The sequence below is a fragment of the Artemia franciscana genome, chromosome 8, assembly GCF_032884065.1.
Source record: "Artemia franciscana chromosome 8, ASM3288406v1, whole genome shotgun sequence".
NCBI lineage: Eukaryota > Metazoa > Arthropoda > Branchiopoda > Anostraca > Artemiidae > Artemia > Artemia franciscana.
This window is the reverse complement of record NC_088870.1, coordinates 5,533,068-5,553,783: the sequence shown is the minus strand read 5'-3', so window position 1 is coordinate 5,553,783 and position 20,716 is coordinate 5,533,068. Positions and strand designations below refer to the sequence as shown.

The following is a 20,716-nucleotide window of genomic DNA, read 5'->3' as shown; positions in this document are numbered from 1 at the left end:
GAAAGAGAATTATTTTGCAATAAGGATACAAGTTCAAAGCCCTGAAGGTTTCGCTAATATGTACCGAGGGACCAAGAATCCAGTAATACCCATTAATACACTTGTTAATAATAAATATGTTTGTCAAACTGAATGAAAATGATTTCTTTTGAACCTCGTCGGCCTGAACATTTCTCTAGGCTGGCTCCAAAAAAAGTTCTTGTTTGAAATGAAGGGCTGAAAAGTAAGCAATAAACAAACGCAAAATTGTAAAGTAATTGTAAGTAAGTAAAATTGTAAGTAAGCAATAAAAAAACGCAAAAGCAATAAAACGCAAAATAAAAACAAACGCAAAATTGAACATCGCCAAGAGACCAGGACATATCTCATATAGACCATTAGCTCATGAATTTTGGTTTTGAACACCATTAAGGTACATTGGGTTCCACTTCAAAATTTAAAACAAACACCTTATAAAGAAAAATCAAATTTTTTTTGTCCAGTATTCTATGTTCTTGAGTATGACCAACGAAAAATATATTTACATCTATACTATAGATAACTTCTTTTAGCTGAACAGAAGATAAGCAAAAAAAGGCACCTTTTTTCCAAACTTTGGCTTCAAGCGTTTAATTACATTCTGACTCCTACACTTACTCATATATTTATTTGCAATATTTCTATCTAACAAGGATGAAATCATACAGATTAAATAAGAAAAGATTGAAAATAATTCCTGAAAGAATGCCTGAATTAAAAAACTTAAAAGTAAGACAATTATTTTGCAATAAGGATACAAGTTCAAAGCCCTGAAGGTTTCGCTAATGTGTACCGAGGGACCAAGAATCCAGTTGATCAAAGCTATACGAATACACATATATTCCGTTTTGATTTTGGATGACCATATTAGTGTATAATCTTCCAGTGTTTTCAGTATCTCCACTAGTATCAGGGTCTAGAAAGCTTTATTTTTGATGTGAAAAACTTACAAGACTTTTGGTAAATTCAAATCCTGTCCAACGCGCCGTTAAAGTATACTATTCTCCTGGATACCCCCCCTCCTAAGGATATAGTGGTCAGGGCTGCTCAATATAATCAGGATTATATTGTTGCAGGCAAAGACGTTTGTAGCAATATAGCGAGGATAAACAACATACAAATAATTTACGTGAACACAAAAGAAGGAAGGAGAAATGGTCAGCTGTTTTTTAACAGAAAAACGTCTATAGTTTACCCAGCCAAAGCAACTGTTATTCTCGGATCGGGAATGCTCATACTGTACAGATATTTCTGAGCATATCTGCCCTTGACATTGGCCATCTGGAGTTACTACTCCTAACAGCTCCTTGTATCACAAAGTCATTTGAGGCCAGCATACTTCTCATTTGTGTGCCAGTCCCTTGACTATAATTATCTTGGCGGTCGCTACTCCTCGAAGGAGAATGCCTTGTGACAGGTAGGCTTGACTCAGAAGCAACTGATCGTAGCACAAAACCATCTGAGGCCAGCAAACCCCACAGCTGTGCCAGTTCCTCGACCCTGTTTATCTCGAGGATTGGCACTCCTCGAGAGAGAATGCCTTGTGACAGGTAGGCTTGAGTCAGAAGCAACTGATCGTAGCACAAAGCTATCTGAAGTCAGCACACCCTTTAGCTGTGCCAGTTCCTCGACCCTATTTATCTCGAGGTTTGGCACTCCTCGAGAGAGAATGCCTTGTCACAGGTACGCTTGAGTCAGAAGCAACTGATCGTAGAAAAAAGCCATCTGAGGTCAGCAGACTCCACTTCTGTGCCAGTTCCTTGGCCATATTTATGGGTAAGTCGAGGAAGAAGGTCTAGCGACAGGCAGGCTTGAACCAGGGTCCCGATGATTTCCAGCTGTGACTTTATTAGAACATTGGAATATTGCAAAAAAGGTTTATAAACTCTTTTAAACGATCAGCCTAAGCATAAAATGTCGCTGGAAGGAGAAGGGGAGGCAATTGCATTGAAGACTAGGCCTAATTTCCTTGAAATTGAGGAATAAAGTTCGTTGTATCAGTGAGGGTAAGTCAGTAAATTTTTCAATGGTGTAATCCTCGGGTTCCAAAATTTTCTTGTAATCAAATTTTTTTTTTAATTGGCAATTAAGAAACCCCGTACCAGTGGCGGTGAGTAAGTACGGTTTCTCAGCGGTTCTATAATGTCTGGGTATGTTTAGAAATCATTCTTGTATAGTACCGGTTTTATAAAGTATTAACAATATTGAAGATTCATTTTCAGTCTCTTACTCTTGGGGGCCTCAGTCTTAAAAACTTTTTTTCTGGATTTACCCCATTCTAACGCTGAACCCTTCATACATCCTTAGAAACAAAACTAAGTTACTTTAATCTAAATTACTAAGTTACTGGCCAAACTTTATTCTACTTTCTGTGATCATTCTGTCCTTTATGTTTCAGGTCTTTTTCCCCTTCTTAATAATGGTAATTCAAAAAGAATTCGGATAAATTATTTCAAATTTTGTAAATTTCTTCTGTATCTTCCACCTTTGACAAAAAACCGGACTCTTGTTAGAAAATTTTCAGTTCCTGATATAACTTTATAGTTAAAGATTCTTCACAAAAAACTCTCCAGTACAGCTTCTGCGCGCCTATTCCATCACCACCGTCTTATCCGTTTTTTTCGTTGATTTTGTGTGTGTATGTGTTTTTCTCTTTGTGTTTTTTTTTTATATTTATTCTTACTCCACCATATCTACTTAATGTATCGTGTGGGTGAAAAATAAAATAAATAAATAATACCACAGGCAACTTGCAGTATCAAGCCACCTAAAGTCATAACATCTGTAAAGACCCTCCTTAGCCACCCTCCTTTCTTCAATACTTGACTCTACTCCCTTCTTTGAAGCTCCTACTTGTCTTAAATCTTTTCTTATAACCTCCTCCCTCTCATAAACGTCATGCCTTTCATTTGCCTCGACAAGATTGCGAAAAGGTTCTTATAACCTCCTCTCTCTCATAAACGTCATGCCTTTCATTTGCCCCGACAAGATTGCGAAAAGGTTTCTATACCCCCCCCCTCTCATAAACGTCATGCTTTTCATTTGCCCCGACAAGATTGCGAAAAGGTTCTTATAACCTCCTCCCTCTCATAAAGGTCATGCCTTTCATTTGCCCGACAAGATTGCGAAAAGGTTCTTATAACCTCCTCCCTCTCATAAACGTCATGCCTTTCATTTGCCCCGACAAGATTGCGAAAAGGTTCTTATAACCTCCTCCCTCTCATAAATGTCGTGCCTTTCATTTGCCCCGACAAGATTGCGAAAAGGTACGATTTGTGTCTTATTTTTTTGTTCTGTTTTCAGACATGCACGTAAATACTTAGTAGGTCAAGAAGATGTTTGTTTTGAGGAAGTTCAACAGTGCACAGGCATGTTTGCCTTCTCAACCTCGGATACAATCTCACCTTATAAACATCTCTTAGATCCAGATCGATGGAGCCATCTAGTTGAAGAGTTTCGTTCAGAAAACTACAGATTATTTCAACTGAGTACTCAGTCTGTCTTCTCAGCTGTTCTTCAAGCTGGACTCTCTGTTCTTAAAACACCGTAAGGAAGCTAATCCTATTTTAAATGGAGTTACCATTAATTTATATTCTTAACTATTTTTTTTATTCATTTATTAATAATAATAATTAATAATTTATTGACACCCTCTATACAAAAAATGCATCATAGATGAGTTAATAAAGAAAGAAAAAAGAAAGGCAAAAAACACTCACGCAACAACACGAAAAGATAAAAAATATGAACTATAGGTCGAACACTAGTGATATATATTTAGTTCAGATTGCACACAAGAGGAAAATCAACAATTCTTTCGCAACGCTCTCGAAATTTGGTGGCGAGTACATCCATTTTTTCACATATTTCAAACACTCCATAGCGCCTAGAAATGTAACTGTTTCGTATCCAAATGGGTATTCATAAAAAAAATATTTGCAAAACCGAAAAAAATGCTGAATGAATCTTTCTACGCTCACTTTGAGAAAATAATTTCCACACTGGTATCAGGAAAAATCCATGTTGTGCAAAAAAATGAATTATATAGCCGACCCAGTGTTCGCTTATCAAATTGACCTTTTACCCTAGCAAGCAACCCATATGATTTTCTCAGTTTCTCCTTCAGAGAGTTTATAATAAGTGTTCTAGTAGCTTTAATCGAGCTCCCAAATGGGAGACCAAGATACTTGAGTGAAGAAGACGCAAATACAATAGTAGGGCCAACTTGAATAGCCACATTTGGGGATTGTTGGGAGCCCTAACCGAAAACAAGAAGTTCTGTTTTAGAACTTCTAAAACAGAACTTAGATCCATTATGTAAAAATGATAGCGACTAATTCTGTGCATGCCTAAAACGTTTCTCATTTTGTATCAATTTATTTCTTAATGATACATTATATTATACATTATATATACATTATCTGCCGAGGAGCATCTCCGTCGAAAAATAGTCTTTATCTTTTCCATTTTTGATTAATTTATTGTCTCATATTCCATAATCGTAAATTTTTAAACTACCAAATATATCTAAATTTTTTGTTTGTTTCGAAATGAGGACAGTGTCACATTTTCCTAAGTGTTGTCAGATTGATGGTAAAAAGTGGTAAATTTTGATGGTAAAAGTGGTAAAAATTGATGGTAAAAAAATTGATATACTACCGAATATATCTAAATTTTTTGGTTGTTTCGAAATGAGGACCGTGTCACATTTTCCTAAGTGTTTTCAGATTGATGGTAAAAAGTGGTAAATTTTGATGGTAAAAGTGGTAAAAGATGGTAAAAGTGGTAAAAATTGATGGTAAAAAAATTGATATACTACCAAATATATCTAAATTTTTTGGTTGTTTCGAAATGAGGACAGTGTCACATTTTCCCAAGTGTTGTCAGATTGATGGTAAAAAGTGGTAAATTTTGATGGTAAAAGTGGTAAAAATTGATGGTAAAAAATTGATATACTACCAAATATATCTAAATTTTTTGGTTGTTTCGAAATGAGGACAGTGTCACATTTTCCTAAGTGTTGTCAGATTGATGGTACAAAAAAATAAGCAAAACGAATTAGTTAATTTTAGTAACACTTTAATGTTAAATTCCCAATTTTTACTAATTTTTAAAGAATATCTATATGTGCGTCTAAGTTTCCAATTAATCAAAACAAACTATCAGATTTAATTTTCACGCTCAGTACTTAAATTAGGCACTTAAAAGTGTAAGCCTTGATATTAAAAACAAGTAGTTTTAAATTACATTGAACCATTCCAAGCAAACAGTTTTAACAGTACTGTAAGAGAGCTCATACATCCTCCTCTCGGATTTATTGGCCATTATATCTTCTTTTTCCTTAATTATTTTGACGAATGAAAGTTCTTGAGCCGAACTGGCCAGACATGACAATAAACAACAAAGAGAGATAAAACTCCACAAAAAAACCTCAAACGAGACTACGGCCAGTAGAGAGGAAAGACTAAAACAACGCGGATATTTCGCCTGTATTCAAACTAGGCGTCCTCAGCACAAGATAAAAAGAAAAAAACACTAAACTAAAAACAAATAAAACCACTACCAATAATAATAAATACAATTGTCGCTACTGATCCACGTAGGGAAAAGAAGCTATTCAAGTTATTTTAATGAGAACATCAAAGCAACTGAAGTTTGTGGAGTTTTATCTCTCTTTGTTGTTCATTATTTTTTTTGTTTCAAACAAAAACATAAATTAGATTTAGCCTAAGGCTCTATTGTGGTTGTTGTTGTTGTTGAACCACATTTGTTGTTGAACCACATTTGTTGTTGAACCACATTTGTTGTTGAACCACATTTGTTGTTGAACCACATTTGTTGTTGAACCACATTTGTTGTTGAACCACATTTGTTGTTGAACCACATTTGTTGTTGAACCACATTTGTTGTTGAACCACATTTGTTGTTGAACCACATTTGTTGTTGAACCACATTTGTTGTTGAACCACATTTGTTGTTGAACCACATTTGTTGTTGAACCACTATTGTTGTTGGTGAACCACAGTGGATTGATGCTCTGCTCGGCAATATGGGGCCAGAAATAGTTTCATAAAATTATGTATTCTCATATTATATTTAGACCCACTATAGATATTATTTGGAATTAAAAATTGAAACATAGTTAGTTATTATTATTCTTACATTTAGACATAAATAATGGAATAACGATGATATTAAAGGTACTTTGTAAGGAAGTTTGTAACACTAAGAATAAAAATATATTTAGTATTACTTGAATATAAATCGTAAACTATTTTTTTTCTCATTAATTTGGTATTTTTTTCTCCACTCTTAAGCTTAGTTCTTGTAAATCAATGTCAATTTGTGTATTTACACATCCTTATTGGTTTGGCAGGTTTGCGTGAGTTATGTATGAAGGTGGTTTGTGTTAGGTCAATTTTCTTAAAAAAAAAAAGTGGCTGGTGAAAGTGGAACCAAAATCGCTAACAAGCTTTTGCGTCAGGTTCCTTCAATTGGAGAATTCCTCCTTGGTGACGCAACTGCATAAAAATCTATTTTCGATTATGATTATTAATTTGTTAAGTTTTCCAAAATCTTTTAAACATCAAAATTTATTTTTGCTCGCAACGTCGCTGATACAGCTAAAAGTGGGATCTGAAATTTTCAAACCTATGAATTTTTTTTCCAAAATCTATTTGTTGCACTGTATTCAAAGGGAGAATCAGCAGACAATGTACTGTCCAATCAAAGTTTAATCCCCCCATGATCTAAATTAAGTTGCTGATCTTTCATTTGAGAAAAAACTTTGCAAACGGTTGTTAAAAATACACTCAATGTGAAAATGTTAGATACGGCCGGAGGGAGTTTACAAAAAAAAATCATCAAAAATTTGTTTGTATGCATTTTTGTTACGTTTTTATGAGAAGAAAAACATTTCGAGGAGAGGGGGGGGGGGGTCAAACCCGGTAATCCCCCGGGATACAGCCTTGAGCGTCGAAGATAATTCCGACTGTGAATTTTTAAGTATATGGATGCAAAAATGTGTTTTTGTTAATAGATTGGTTCGTACTACCTTGGCCATTATATTTTGTAAGTGTGATTGAACTTGCATTGTTTTAAGCATTTTGATTATTTTTTTATTAGTCGTATCAAAATTTCGTGTTGGGGGGAAGGGGGTTCAAACCTAGTAAACCCCTCTGGATACGGCCTTGAACAGTGGCATGATTTCGAAAGTGAATTATTAAATGTATGGATGCAAAAATATGTATTATGATAATAGATTGGTTTTTACTACTTTGGCCGTTATATTTTGTAAGTGTGAGGCACCTCGCAGGCCAAAAAAAAGTCAAAGGCGGGTCGCTTGCGGCCCTTGTGGAATGCCGTTGTTTGTATACTCATCGATTCTGTTTACGGAAGATATAGCGTTTATAACAAGTTTAATAGAAATATAATGCAAGTCGGTAAAAACAGTAAATCCAACTGAAAGTAAGGAGCAACATTAAAATTAAAACAAACAGATATTGTTCTGTATATGAAGGGGGCTACCCCTTCCTCAATACCTCGCTCATTTCGCTAAAATTTGTTAGTACTTCAAGAAAGCTTCTTGTTCTTATTGATCAGCCCTTGTGTTTCTAGAGTCGTTCTAAAAAAAATTGGGACAAAATCAAACTTCAGTGGAAAGTGCGTATCAAACTTTTAGTTTATCAAAATTCGTTTTTTTTTTATTTTCGTTCTGTATTGGGGTGAGTCGCTCCTTACTTACAGTTCGTTGTAACGAAGTGTTTGACATGAAACCTAAATTGAATTGGTTTGTGTATCTAGTTTATTTAGTTTTATTAGTTATTTAGTTTATTAGTTTTTGTTTAATTTATTATTTAAATTATTTTGTTTTATATTTTGATTTAATTATTTAATTTATTACATATTAATATTAATTTATTGGTTGCTGCACCAACTTGTAAATTTTGATTCGAATTTAATTTTCCCGTTTTCATATGCGTTTTATCGAACTTTTAATTGTAGACAATGCTACGGCAGTCGTGACAAGAAGAATCCGGATTGTCCCATTTGTGAGGAGCTACTCAATGAACTCGCTAAAAACTCACCTTATGCTCATTGCTCTCAATCGCGACTCATCGACTCCATCTCAGGTCAGCCCATGAACTCGGATAATGTACCAATGATGCTTCCTAATGGTTATGTCTATGGAGAAAAGGTAAGGAGGTTTTAGTTATCTTGAGTCTTCTAGTTAGCCTCATTACTCATCATGACATCAAGTCCCCTGAGGTCAATACAACTGCATACGCCCTTTTTCCATCCCTCTATGTTCTGGGTTTCACTATTAACTCTCCAATGAAGTTCTAATCGACGTCTTATCGATAAATAGAAAGTTCAAACAGGAATAGATCCTTTTCGTAGACAGTGATACATTTCACAAAAACTACTGATGACGGTAACTGCATATGTCACCGAAATATCTAGTATTTTTTTTTGTGAAATTTATCACTGTCTATGAAAAGGGTCTATCCCTATTTGAACTTTTTATTTATCGTCATGGAAAGGCAGTGTGGTCTTCGAAATTGTCAACGTCTAGTCGCCCCTTAGTGGAGTTGGAAGACGCAATAAGGAAGGGTTTAACGGAGGTTGCAATTTTAAGGGAAGGAGTAAAGAGGAGAGATTTGAATAGACTGGGGTGAAGGACGAGTGGGTGCAGCTTGGATGGTTTGAGGTTGATGGTGCTGTAGTAACTTGTTACTAGTAGTAGTAGTAGTCGTAGTAGTAGTTTTTTGGGTGTATTTTATTTCCTAGTAAGGCCAAGTTGAAATCCAAATGGAAACTAAATAATATCACCAAATAGATAATGGGACAGTATCCTCAAAACAATTTAGTCAAGGGGCCCTGCAAGCGCAAGGGGAGAGAATGAGTTTGTTTCCCCGGGATACTCAGGCATTATTTCCGGGAACGTTCCCAGGATTTCTTTCGGAGGGGGGGATTTACAAAATTTCATAAATTGAATAAGAAGTGACCAGAAATTCTGGAAAATGTAGGGGTTTGGGGCCCGGCCGTTGATGCCCCTGCCTTTTTGGCTTTTATCCATTGGTTGGGGGAAACTTAGAGAGATAAAGACAATTTTTTTGAAATACCCCGAAGTATTGCGAACCATGTTTTCTATTTAATGATTTGTTTTGTTGTTTGAGTAATCCAAAAATTTTACTGAATTAAAAAATTTCAAAAAACACGTTTTACGCAATAAGAAAATCAAGTAACCAAGTGATTTTGGACTTTAAACACCCCAGAAATTCATGCCTTTTTTATTTATTTAATGAAAGGAAGCGATATACTACCTTGTTGAAACCCATCCCCCCCATCCGGATTCCCCTTTTTCAGGGAAATGGAACGAAATTGCTATGTTATGTAAAATTAACATTAAGAGTTGCGCAACTTGAAAATTATTTGAATATGATTTGAAGAGTGAAGCCAAATTCCGTTAGAGGATTATAGATTTTTTCGAGCGAAAACGATCAAGCGACGTCGTCATTCGGAATCTGGCCGGATTCTGTATTCGGTATACCTGATTGAAAGCGAAACTTTGTGAAGTCTTCCTAGGAGGTTTCCCATTAGAAAACGTCTCCCTATACATAGTAGGTATTTCATTTTTGATGAGTATATGTTTAATATATATTTATGTATATATAATGCCTATGTAATTTATAAATGTATCTTTGTTACATATTTTACTGCTACTACAACTAGCAAATCAGTGCAGCACCAGTGCAGTGCCTGGGCACAGCACAAGTGCCGGCTCTGCTCCTCCATCCCAATCTATTCAAAGCTTCACTCTTACGGCCTCCTATGTTCCATTTCCTTTCAATCCGTTCTCATGACATCTCCAAACTCCATTTGGGAACGATTTTTTGGCCTCAGATAGATGGTTAAAAAGCACAATCTCTGGCAATATGTCATCCTTCATCTGTAAATCATGGTATAGCAATATTGAATTTTCTTTCATTACAACCCTGGAAAGTCAGTTCAAATCACATTCTTCGTACAGCTAAATGTTTCATATAAGGTGAGTGAAACAAGTGCCCTTTAAGGGGGATCTTTAGACGATTATTTTGGGAAGAATTTAATAGATCTTTCTTAATTCTAAAACACCAATGCTTCAGCGCCATGCTTACGACTCTCCATGACCTTGACCTTGACTTCCAATATTCTAATTTGAGTTCAGAGACTTAACTTCCTATTCTTCCATACTTTCTTCAACTGAAAAATTAGACACCCTGCCCCTATTCTATTTTTTGTATCTATATTATGCTTCTATTCTATTCTTCTCTATTCTATTCTATTCTCTATTCTATGCTTCTCTATTCTATGCTTCCTATATTTTGCTTCTCTATTTTTTGTATCTTCAATGCATCCATTGTTTTTACTAATAATATTACACAGTAAGGTGAAGTTACCCACTTGTTCAATTTCTTTGTTACCTAGCATCGGCCTTTTCCCTCCATTTATTCCTAGTCTAAACAACTTTCCTGACTTTTGATACATTTAATCATATAGTACCCAATATTCAAAAGTTGCCTTTAAGGCCCATTTAAGCTCATTTAAGTTGCTATTAAAATTGCTATTTAGCGCTATTCAATTAAACAACCAACATAAATTCGTTAATGTTCTGCTGTCAAATAAGGAAGACATTATTATTATTAGGAGGAGGGGTGGAGCCACTGTCAGTAGGTCGAGGCTCAGGCCTTCAAGGCCTATTGCCTCTACAGTACTACACCCCAGAAACTATGCTCTATTTATGGTTGGAGGGGGGCAATGATGATTTCAGCCTCCCCACCCTTACCATATATCTTGCCAGCTGTTGGACTTCTTCTACCCTTACTATGTCCTCCAGCTTAACAATATGAAATATCTCAAGACGATGTCTAATCCTTGCTGGACATTCTTCTATCAGATGCCTTCTTGTTTCCATAATGGTCATCTGACATTTTTGGCATAATGGGGATTCACTCCTCCCTATTCGGGAGAGATGTTTCCCAAAATGTCCCATTCCTGTTATGACTTCTGTAGTCATTCTCGTCTCTGACCTTTTCAGTTGTAGAAAATGTTTAGTCAGGGTAGGGTTGAATTTCGGGAGTAGTTTCTGTGTTTCCTTACACTCCACCCTGGGACCGATATCAGGATAATTTGGCTTCCTTTGGATGCCCAGCTATTCAGGACTTCGTAACATTCCAATTCTCCATTTTGCCGGGTCTTTACGTTTAGAAGAGTCTTTAGGTATGCTTGATTGTCAGTTAAGATACTTATATCTTTTCCTGTACTTTTCATTACCAACAGTCTTCCAGCTGCCCGTTCTATTCCGAACATTTCTGCCTGAAAAACTGTAGCAAGTTTTCCCAGGTGATAACTGATCACCTCCTTGTCCTCGTAAGGAGTATTCTGATATATTAGTACTCCTGTCCCTAATTTTCGATCAAACCGCAAACCATCAGTATAACATATTATCGCGTTACTTTGGTGGAGCAGCTCTGTCTCCTGCTCCACTTCCTTTCTATTCTTCATGACAATTTGGAATTGCCTCTACGGTTTTATTGTTGTTATAGTATTATCTTTAGGCATATGAAGCTCCTTGCGCTGAAGCAAAGAACTACAGATGCCAACATAGTCTTTACTTTTTCCATTTTGTATCTGCTGTTTTTGGGTCCATTGACCGTTTTTATCTGTACGTCTAACAGCAATTTTTTACTGCCTCTTCCTCTAGCATATTTTCTACCGGTCGAAGTCCCGAGATAAACTCCATGGATGTCGTAGAGTAGTGGTTCTCAAACCGTGGTATGCTTACCCCCAAAATGTTTTAGGGGGTAAGCGGCCGGCCAACAAAAAACAAAAACAAAACAACCTTTTAACTGTAGGACTGGTAATTTTCTCTCCCCTAATTGTAATTTTCTTCACCTGGTAATTTTCTCTTCCCTAAGTCTCTCATTGTAGAGGATCAACTTGTAACAGAAAAAGGCCAAATTCGACATCATATGAATAAATTCTTCGCGGAGATAGGGAAAAAAACTGCTAATAGCGTTTATTATTCCTCTGTGTCACAGTCTTGGAAGCAGTTCTTAGGTCCCTCGTGATTGAAATCAATGGTTCTTGGGGAGGTTAGGGTGCAGGAAATTAGAAATATTGTTCTGTCTTTAAAGAATTCTTCAGCAGGTTTCGACCAAATTTCTGCTAAAGTAATTAAACATATTCTTCCATCGATTATCATCCCAATTTACCACTTGATTAATAGGTCATTTGAACTAGGAGTATTTCCCCAACGTCTTAAACTTGCACATGTTATAGCTCTCTTTAAAGGAGGTGACAGAAAGGATCCTGGGAACTACAGGCCGATCTCTCTTCTGTCAGTGTTCTCTAAGATATTTGAAAGAGCAATGCTCAAACGTCTGGTGAGATTTCTTGAAGCTAAATTTTTTTTTCCATCAGCATCAGTTTGGGTTTCGCGCAAAGTATTCTACAGAACATGCTTGTAATAGACTTCTTCAGTTTATGCGACGATCTTTAGATTCTACTCTTATTCCTACAGCCATTTTTCTTGATGTAAAGAAAGTTTTTGACAGCCTTACACATAAGATTCTCATTGGTAAACTTTGTCATTTTGGTGTCCGTGGGGAAGCATTGTCTTGGTTCTCGTCATATCTAACTGACAGATCTATCGCCACAGAAGTTACAGACGAAAAAGTTCCAATTGAATACGGAGTACTCCAAGGTTCTATTCTTGGGCCAACCCTCTTCCTCATATATGTGAACGATCTCTACCGACTTTTTAACACCCCAATTAACTATATTTGCTGTGGATTGTGTCACAAATCTTACTCTCAGAGTACGTTGGTGTTCACACCTAATAGTCAAGAAGAATTAATAGCATTTGCAGATGACACTACTTTAGGTGCTGCAGCTCCGGATGAATCATCCCTTATTCTAAAGCTTCAAGCAATGACTGAGAAAATACTCTTTTGGTTTGACATAAATCAACTAACTTTAAATGTAAAAAAGCCCTACCTTCTTATTTTTTCTCGTAAAGGTATGAGCTGCCCCACAATTACTGAGCTTCATACACCAAGAGGCTCCATAAGTCGTCCCCCGGATCGATATGTGCAATTCCTGGGAGTTCTTTTGGATGAACATTTATCATTTAAGTGGCATGTTCAAATAATAAGAGCGAAAATTTCCCGTGGACTTGGGATCATCCGAAAATTAAAGCGTTTATTCCCTTTCCCTATCCTCCGTCTTTTATATTTTTCTCTGATTTACCCTTATATATGTTACTGTTCGTCTGTGTGGATTTCCACATTTCCCTCGGTACTTGCTCCTATTCACAATCTTTATGAGAAAGCGGCAAGAATTCTCCAGTCGGCTACACATCTTGACCTCCTCAAAATTAAAGATATTTATGTTTTATCTCTATCTTCGTTGGCATATCAATATTTCCAGGGAGATCTCCCAATGTTGTTTTTCGGGACTGCTTAAACTAGTAGGGGAAGTAAATTTGTATATCGTTCGTAACCGGGAGGATGTGATGATTCCAGCTAGTCCCTCGGTTCGTTCAGACTTCGGCCTGGCTCTGAATGTGGGACGTGCTTGGAACTTGGTTCCCGCTGAGATCCGGCTGTCACGAACACTTGGCTCCTTTAAGAGACAGATGAAAAGTTTCTTATTAAAGGCTTCTTATTAAATGTTTGTTATGGTTTATTTATTATTATTTTTTCCTTTTTTGGGTTGTTGTTTTGTTGGTGTCGTATCCTCGATGACGCGAGAATTTTAATTTGTATTTTATTATCGGGTGATGTGAGGGTCGCCGTTTCGTGGGGACTGCCTGTGAGTTCATTTCTTTTCCTTACATATTTATATTTAGATGTTGGTTAGTATGTTTATGACAAGTTTTATGATTCTTTATTTATTGTATGCCGTTTCCCAAATAACGGGTCATTGAGCCCTTTGGGATATTGTTTTTTTTATTGTTATTTTACGAAAATAAATAGAACTTGAACTTGAACTATAGTTTACCTAGTACCAGTAACAAGGGGTACCTAAAATATTTTGTGGGTAAAAAGGGGTACAGTGTCTAAATAAGTTTGAGAACCGCTGGCGTAGAGGTTCCATCATATGCTGATGTAATCGTTAGGGATGCCAGCCTTTGCACCCTTATTAAGTGGGTTGTGTGGCTAGCAATTCGAGTTGAATTAACCCAAACCACTATTCCATATGACAAAATCGGTCTAATTACTGTCTTATATAAATACATGATCTTATTGGGAGTCAAGCCCCAATTATTTCCCACCATTCGTTGAAATTGAATTAGGGAGGCTGTGGCTTTCCGTGCCTTTTCAAGATTAAATGAAAAAAAAAAGGTTTTTTCAACTGAAAGTAACAAGCAACATTAAAACTTAAAACTAACAGAAATTATTACGTCGATGAGGGGTTTCGCCCCCTCGTCAATACCTCACCTTTTACGCTAAAGTTCGAATTTTGTTCCAATTCTTTAAGAATAACCCCTGAATCACAAATGCCGTTTAAGTAGAATTTCCCCCAAAATAAGTTTTTAAAAAAAAGCAAAGACCTCCATTAAACCAAAAATAAACAAAAAAAAAGAGTCAAATAATCTACCAAACATACAACAACCACAAATCAGCATTAATAAATAAATGAAACCAAAGTGGACAGAAATTAAAAATAAATAACCGAGTCAAACTCTAAACGAGTAGAAATTAACATGAGTAGGGTTCAAAAACCCCTATGTTTCTAAAAGCCAGAATATAATTGCGCTTTAGTGAAAAATACAAATTGTCAGTTTAATATACATATGCTGATATTTATTCCTTAAAATCTTAATTAATTTTGATTTCTTAAAGTTATAAAAGTGAAAATATTTAGATATTTTTTTTTCAGTAAAGTGCAAATTATATTCTCGCTTTTAGAAAGCATAGGGGGTTTTGAACCCTACTCATATTAATTTTGGCGTGTTTTGAGTTTGACTCGGTTATTTGTTGTAATTTCTGCTCGTTTTGGGTTTTATTTATTTATTGATGCTGATTTGTGGTAGTAGTATGCTTGGTAGATAATTTGATTTTTTTTTGTTCAGCAATTTTTAGCTACATAAACCCTTTTGAAAATTATGACACAAATAGTAGTGTTTAATTTAGTCATAAACATCCTCTAGTTGACCTGCTAATTAAAACTTAATACCATTCCCAAAAAATTATATCTATTCTCTTTCACAGCATTGATACACTTATACTCTTTTGATTTGGTAAAATATTAAGAGAGGAAGTAAAAATAGAAGTGCTGAGATGTCTTATTGGCAACCTGCATACAAATAGCGTGTTTTGATTTAATTTAAAGCAACACTTAGTTTTTAAGCATAATGGGCAAATTACATAACTGCACGGGGTTGACCTACCCAATAACCCTAGCGACATAGTTACTAGACTGTTCAGCTATGCTAAACAAAATGGCTGTCTTAAAATTTTGATTGGAGGTGTCTGGAAAATTATGACCTAAAGAGGAAAATTATGAGCCAATCACTCTTGACTTTTAAGATGGCACTACAACTTTTAATTTTCAATCAAATCAGCTCCTTTAAATTATCAATGATATTACTAGCTATGGTAGAGCATCGCTGCCTATGTCCTTATATGCCCTATATTGCTAATACACTCTTTTAATACCTACATGCATATAGTTTTTTCGTTTAATTGAAAATCCCCTTAAAAGTTCCCTAAGGGTTTCAACTTAATGCCATTAAGGCCGTGATTAAGTGAACTGATGGAAATCGAAAATCCCGTGTTAAATTTGAAAATTTATATTTCAAAAGTACTCAAGTATTCATTGGCGGAAGATACCGCTTTTAATATCAGGCCGTAGCTTCTTGAAGATGCTACAAAATGTTTGCGAGGATATTGCTGTATTTCCTCTAATTGCTTAGAAATCTTAGAAAATGTCTAGCTCTTTATCACATGTGTACTCTATGAAGGATATTGCTTTTAGAACAAAATTCGTACTATCATGAGCAAAAGGCAATAACCTGTAAGATGATTGCAACCATTTTTCGATGTATTTTCCTGTTTTCTAACAGTCCCTGTTTTCTAACATTTTCCTGTTCTCGAACAGTCCTATAGAATATTTTCAGCTACCTGAAATTTTTACAAGTTTTTTGCCAGAAAGAGTCGTTTCAGATCGCCGATAAAACCCCTAGAGACCGGATTGATCAGCTACCTGAAATTTTTACAAGTTTTTTGCAAGAAAAAATCGTTTCAGATCGTCCTAGAAACCAGAATGACAAGCTGGTATAATTAACCTGCTATTTCCGCCAATGAATAAGTGCTATTTGAAGGGTTTTTGACAATCGACGGTCTCTAGAGAACTGAGAGACAGAAGGCTACCCTAACTTCAATTTTGAACCTCAATCTTTTCAAGTTCACTTAATCATAGCCTTAATGTCATTAGTTAGTGACCGTAGAAGGAGCATTCAATGTATACACAGAGTGTCTTCTGGCTAGTTCAAAATCTGCAACCTATGAAGGTGTGAAGGTGAAATTTTCAGAGAATCATTCTATTGTGCGGATGATAACCTACCATCAATATATGCACGTTGTCAAAAGGGCATATCAGCAATATCTTCGGAACAGCTTCGTGGGTGAAATTAAAACTTACAACGCTTGTTGTGGGGGATGATGAACTAACCAAATATTTGCATCATATTACTACTGCCTCTACTCCTACAACTACCACTACTGCTACTATTATTACTACTGCTACTACTACTGCTATTAAAGCCAAGACTACTACTATTAACTGTACTCCTACTGCCACTACTATAATACTGTTGCTACTGCCACTATTAATAAACCTAAGGGCATTGAGGTGAAAATTTTGGGCAATATTGTAACTGCAGTGAAATAAATGGAAACACACTATGCCCATATAGGTTGTCAAGAGGCCGTATCAGTAATGCTTCAACACTGGTTAATGGTTAATTAAACTGGTTAATGGTTAATTAAATGGTTAATTAGACTGGTTAATTAAACTAAAAATTTCATCCTATGTAGAAGGGGATGTCGAAAAAAGGTGCTATTTGCATACTGCTACTACAACTATTACTACTCATCATTTCTGAACCGTTCAACAATCCTCAAAAAAATTGATGTCTCAAAAAAAGGTGCTATTTGCATACTGCTACTAATGCTACTACTACTACAAATATTGCTGCGCATAATTTCTGAACCGTTCGACACTCCTGAAAAAAAAATGATGCCTCAAAACTTAGTTTGGGTGTTTGATATCGGAAGTGATGAGTGCGGTGGGGGGGGGGGGATCTCGCGAATCACTTTGACTCTTAAAAAGGGCACTATAACTTCCAATTTAAAATAAAATGAGACCTATCTGAATTTAATACGACCACCCATTTCATAAAAACCTTATTTGTCTCCAGGGCATAACTTCAAGCCCTTGTCCCAGGGCTCTGGGGGGTTGTGCCAACCCTGGAGGCATTGTTATATGTTTGTTGGACTATTTTAAACAAAATTGCCATCGAACAATTTCAATAAGATACATTTGGTGAAAATAAGGGTAGTTGGGTGGGGGGGGGGCTACGTAACCTCCATCACTATTGACCCTTAAAGAGTACTAGAACTTCCAATTTCAACAAATTGAGTCACCTCTAAAGTTTCTACAACGACCCTTCGATAAGAACTTTAAATGCCCCAGGTGCATAACCTACAACCCTCGCCCTCAGGGTCTTGTGGGTGGTATCAACCTCGAAAACCTTTTTATATGATATTTCAACTATTTTGAATAAAAGGTCTGTCTCAAAATATTTATTGAATACATCTCACAAAAAAACGACGTGTTTGTGTGTGTGTGGGGGGGAGGAGGGGGAGCTGCGCTCTGATCACTTTGAATCTTAAAAGGGCACTAGAACTTCCAATTTCAAATCACAAAAAGCCCTCTCTGATGTTCATACGACTGCCCATACCATAAAAACCTTATATGCCCACATGGCATAACTTACAACCATATTCCCAGGCCGTTGGGTTTTTTTTTCACCCCTAGAGACATTATTATATGTTCTTTGAACTATTTTTAACAAAATCGCTATCTCATAATTTCAATCAGATGCGTTTGATGAAAAGAGGGGTTGTCGGGGAGGGGGGAGGGCTAAATCTCTCCCCCCTATAGTCACTTTTGACACTTAAAAAAAACTAGAATTTCCAATTTCCAACCAAATGAACCTCTTCTAAGTTAAACATCCTTCCTTTCCATACGACCTTAAATGCCCCGCGGCATGAATTACAACCATCGCCCCTAGACTCTAGTGGTTTATATTAACCTCAAAACCCTTGTTATATGATCTTTAAACTATCTTGAATAAAATGACTGTCTTAAATTTTATTCGATGTATTTCGGGAAAACACGACGTTTCGGAGGGGGGGGCGGTAACTGCCTTCTCATCACTTTGACTCTTAAAAAAGGGCACTAGAAATTCAGATTACCAATCCAACGAGTCCCATCCGAAGTATTTACAACCACCCTTTCTATAAAAACCTTATTTGCCCCTGTCATAACTTACAACCCTTGCCCGTGAAAGCTGTGGGGTAATGGTGTCTTCCTGAAAGACATAATTTCCAGACTCTTCAACTATAATGAACATAATTTCTATCTCCAAATTTTGATTGGATGTCCTTGGGGAAATGATGAGCAGGGGAGGGGGGTTGCTCTCAAATCGCTTTGACTCTTAAAAAGGGCCCTGTAACTTTCAATTTAAAATCAAATGAGTCTCTTCTGAAATTTATGCGACAACTCATTCCATAAAAACCTTATATGACCCCAGGCCATGACTTACAACCCTATTCCCAGGGCACTGGGGGGTTGCGTTAACCTTAAAGGCATTGTTTTAGTTCTTTGGACGATTGTGAGCAAAATCACCCTCTCACAATTTTAGTCAGATTCGTTTGGTGAAGATAGGTCGTCGGAAGGGCGGGGGGAGGAGGCTAGCTGCCCTCCATTACTTTTGACTCTTAAAATGGAACTAGAAATTCCAATTTTTAACCAAATGAGCATCCTCTTAAGTTTATACAACCATCCCTTCCATAAAAACCTTTAAAACTGCCTGGGTGTAACTTATAACCCTTGCCCCTAGGCTCTAGGGTTTGTTTCAACCCCAAAAGCTTTGTTATATAATATTTAGACTGTTTTGAATAAAATGGCTATCTCAAAATTTCTATGTGAAACATTTCGAGACAATACGAAGTGTGTGTGTGTGTGGGGATCACTTTGACTCTTAAAAAGAGCACTAGAATTTCCGATTACCTATCCAATGAGCCTCCTCCGAAGTTTATGTGACCAGGCTTTCTATAAAGAAATACAAAATACATAAATATATATATATATATATATATATATATATATATATATATATATATATATATATATATATATATATATATATATATATATATATATATATATATATATATATATATATATATATATATATATATATATATATATATATATATACCCCCAGGGCATAACTTACAACCCTTGCCCTAAGGGCTGGGGGGAATTGTTATCAGCAAAGACATAATTTCCGGACCTTTTAAATACGTTTAACAAAAATTTTGATTGGGAGTGTTTGGGGAAATGGTGGGCACGGGAAGGGGGTTAGTTGCTCTCCAATCACTTTCGACTATTGAAAAGGGCACAGGCCCTTTCAATTTCCAATTGAATGAGCCCTTTTTGAAGTTTCTACGACAACGTTTTCTATCAAAACCTTCACTGTCATGTTTCAATGACAGCACTTTCTATAAAAACCTTCAATGGCCCCCAGGGCACAAATTACAACATCTGTCCTTGAAGACTGTGTGGGTTGTTGTGTGGGAGTTGTCGTCCTCAAAAACATAATTTCTGAACCTTTCAACTGCGTTTCACAAAGTGGCTATATCAAAATTTTGATTGCATGTGTTTCGGGAAATGGTGGGCGTAGAAGGGGGGTTAGTTGCCCGCCAATCACTTTTGGCTTTTAAAAAGTGCATTAGTCCGCGCAATTTCAAAAAGTCAGCTTGTTATATAATATTTAGATTGTTAAGAATAAAATGGCTATTTCAAAATTTCTATTAGACGCATTTCGGGACAATTCGCGTGTGTGTGTTTGTGGGTGGTGTTTGCTACCATCCGATCACTTTGAATCTTAAAAAGAGCACTAAAACTTATTTTTATCAGTCCAATGAGCCCCCTCCGAAGTTTATGTTACCAGGCTTTCTATAAAAAAAACTTATATACCCCCAGGACATAACTTACAACCCTTGCCCTGAGGGCTGGGGGGAATTGTTACCCTCAAAGACATAATTTCCGGACCTTTTAAATACGTTGAACAAAAATTTTGGTTGGAAGTGTTTGGGGAAATGGTGGGCGCGGGAAGGTGGTTAGTTGCTCTCCAATTACTTTCGACTATTGAAAAGGGCACTAGCCCTTTCAATTTCCAATCGAATGAACCCTCCTTGAAGTCTCTACGACAATGCTTTCTATTAAAACCTTATATGCCCCAAGGGCGTAACCTACAACCCTTCTGAGGGCTTTGAGGGGGTGGGGTGTCATCCTCAAAGACATAATTTTCAGACCTTTCAACTACGTTAAACAAAATGACAATATCAAAATGTTG

The 20,716-nt window shown here is 36.3% G+C and overlaps 1 protein-coding gene across 1 annotated transcript in view; it reads left to right on the top strand.

Annotated features, from left to right (window-relative positions):
* The window catches only part of LOC136029901 (E3 ubiquitin-protein transferase MAEA-like), a 58,379-nt gene that overhangs the window by 28,000 nt on the left and 9,663 nt on the right, over nucleotides 1–20,716 (top strand). The window contains exons 5-6 of the mRNA XM_065708398.1: nucleotides 3,322–3,564; nucleotides 8,023–8,215. Of these exons, the coding sequence (XP_065564470.1) occupies nucleotides 3,322–3,564; nucleotides 8,023–8,215 (436 nt within the window). The remainder of the gene's footprint in view (nucleotides 1–3,321; nucleotides 3,565–8,022; nucleotides 8,216–20,716) is intronic.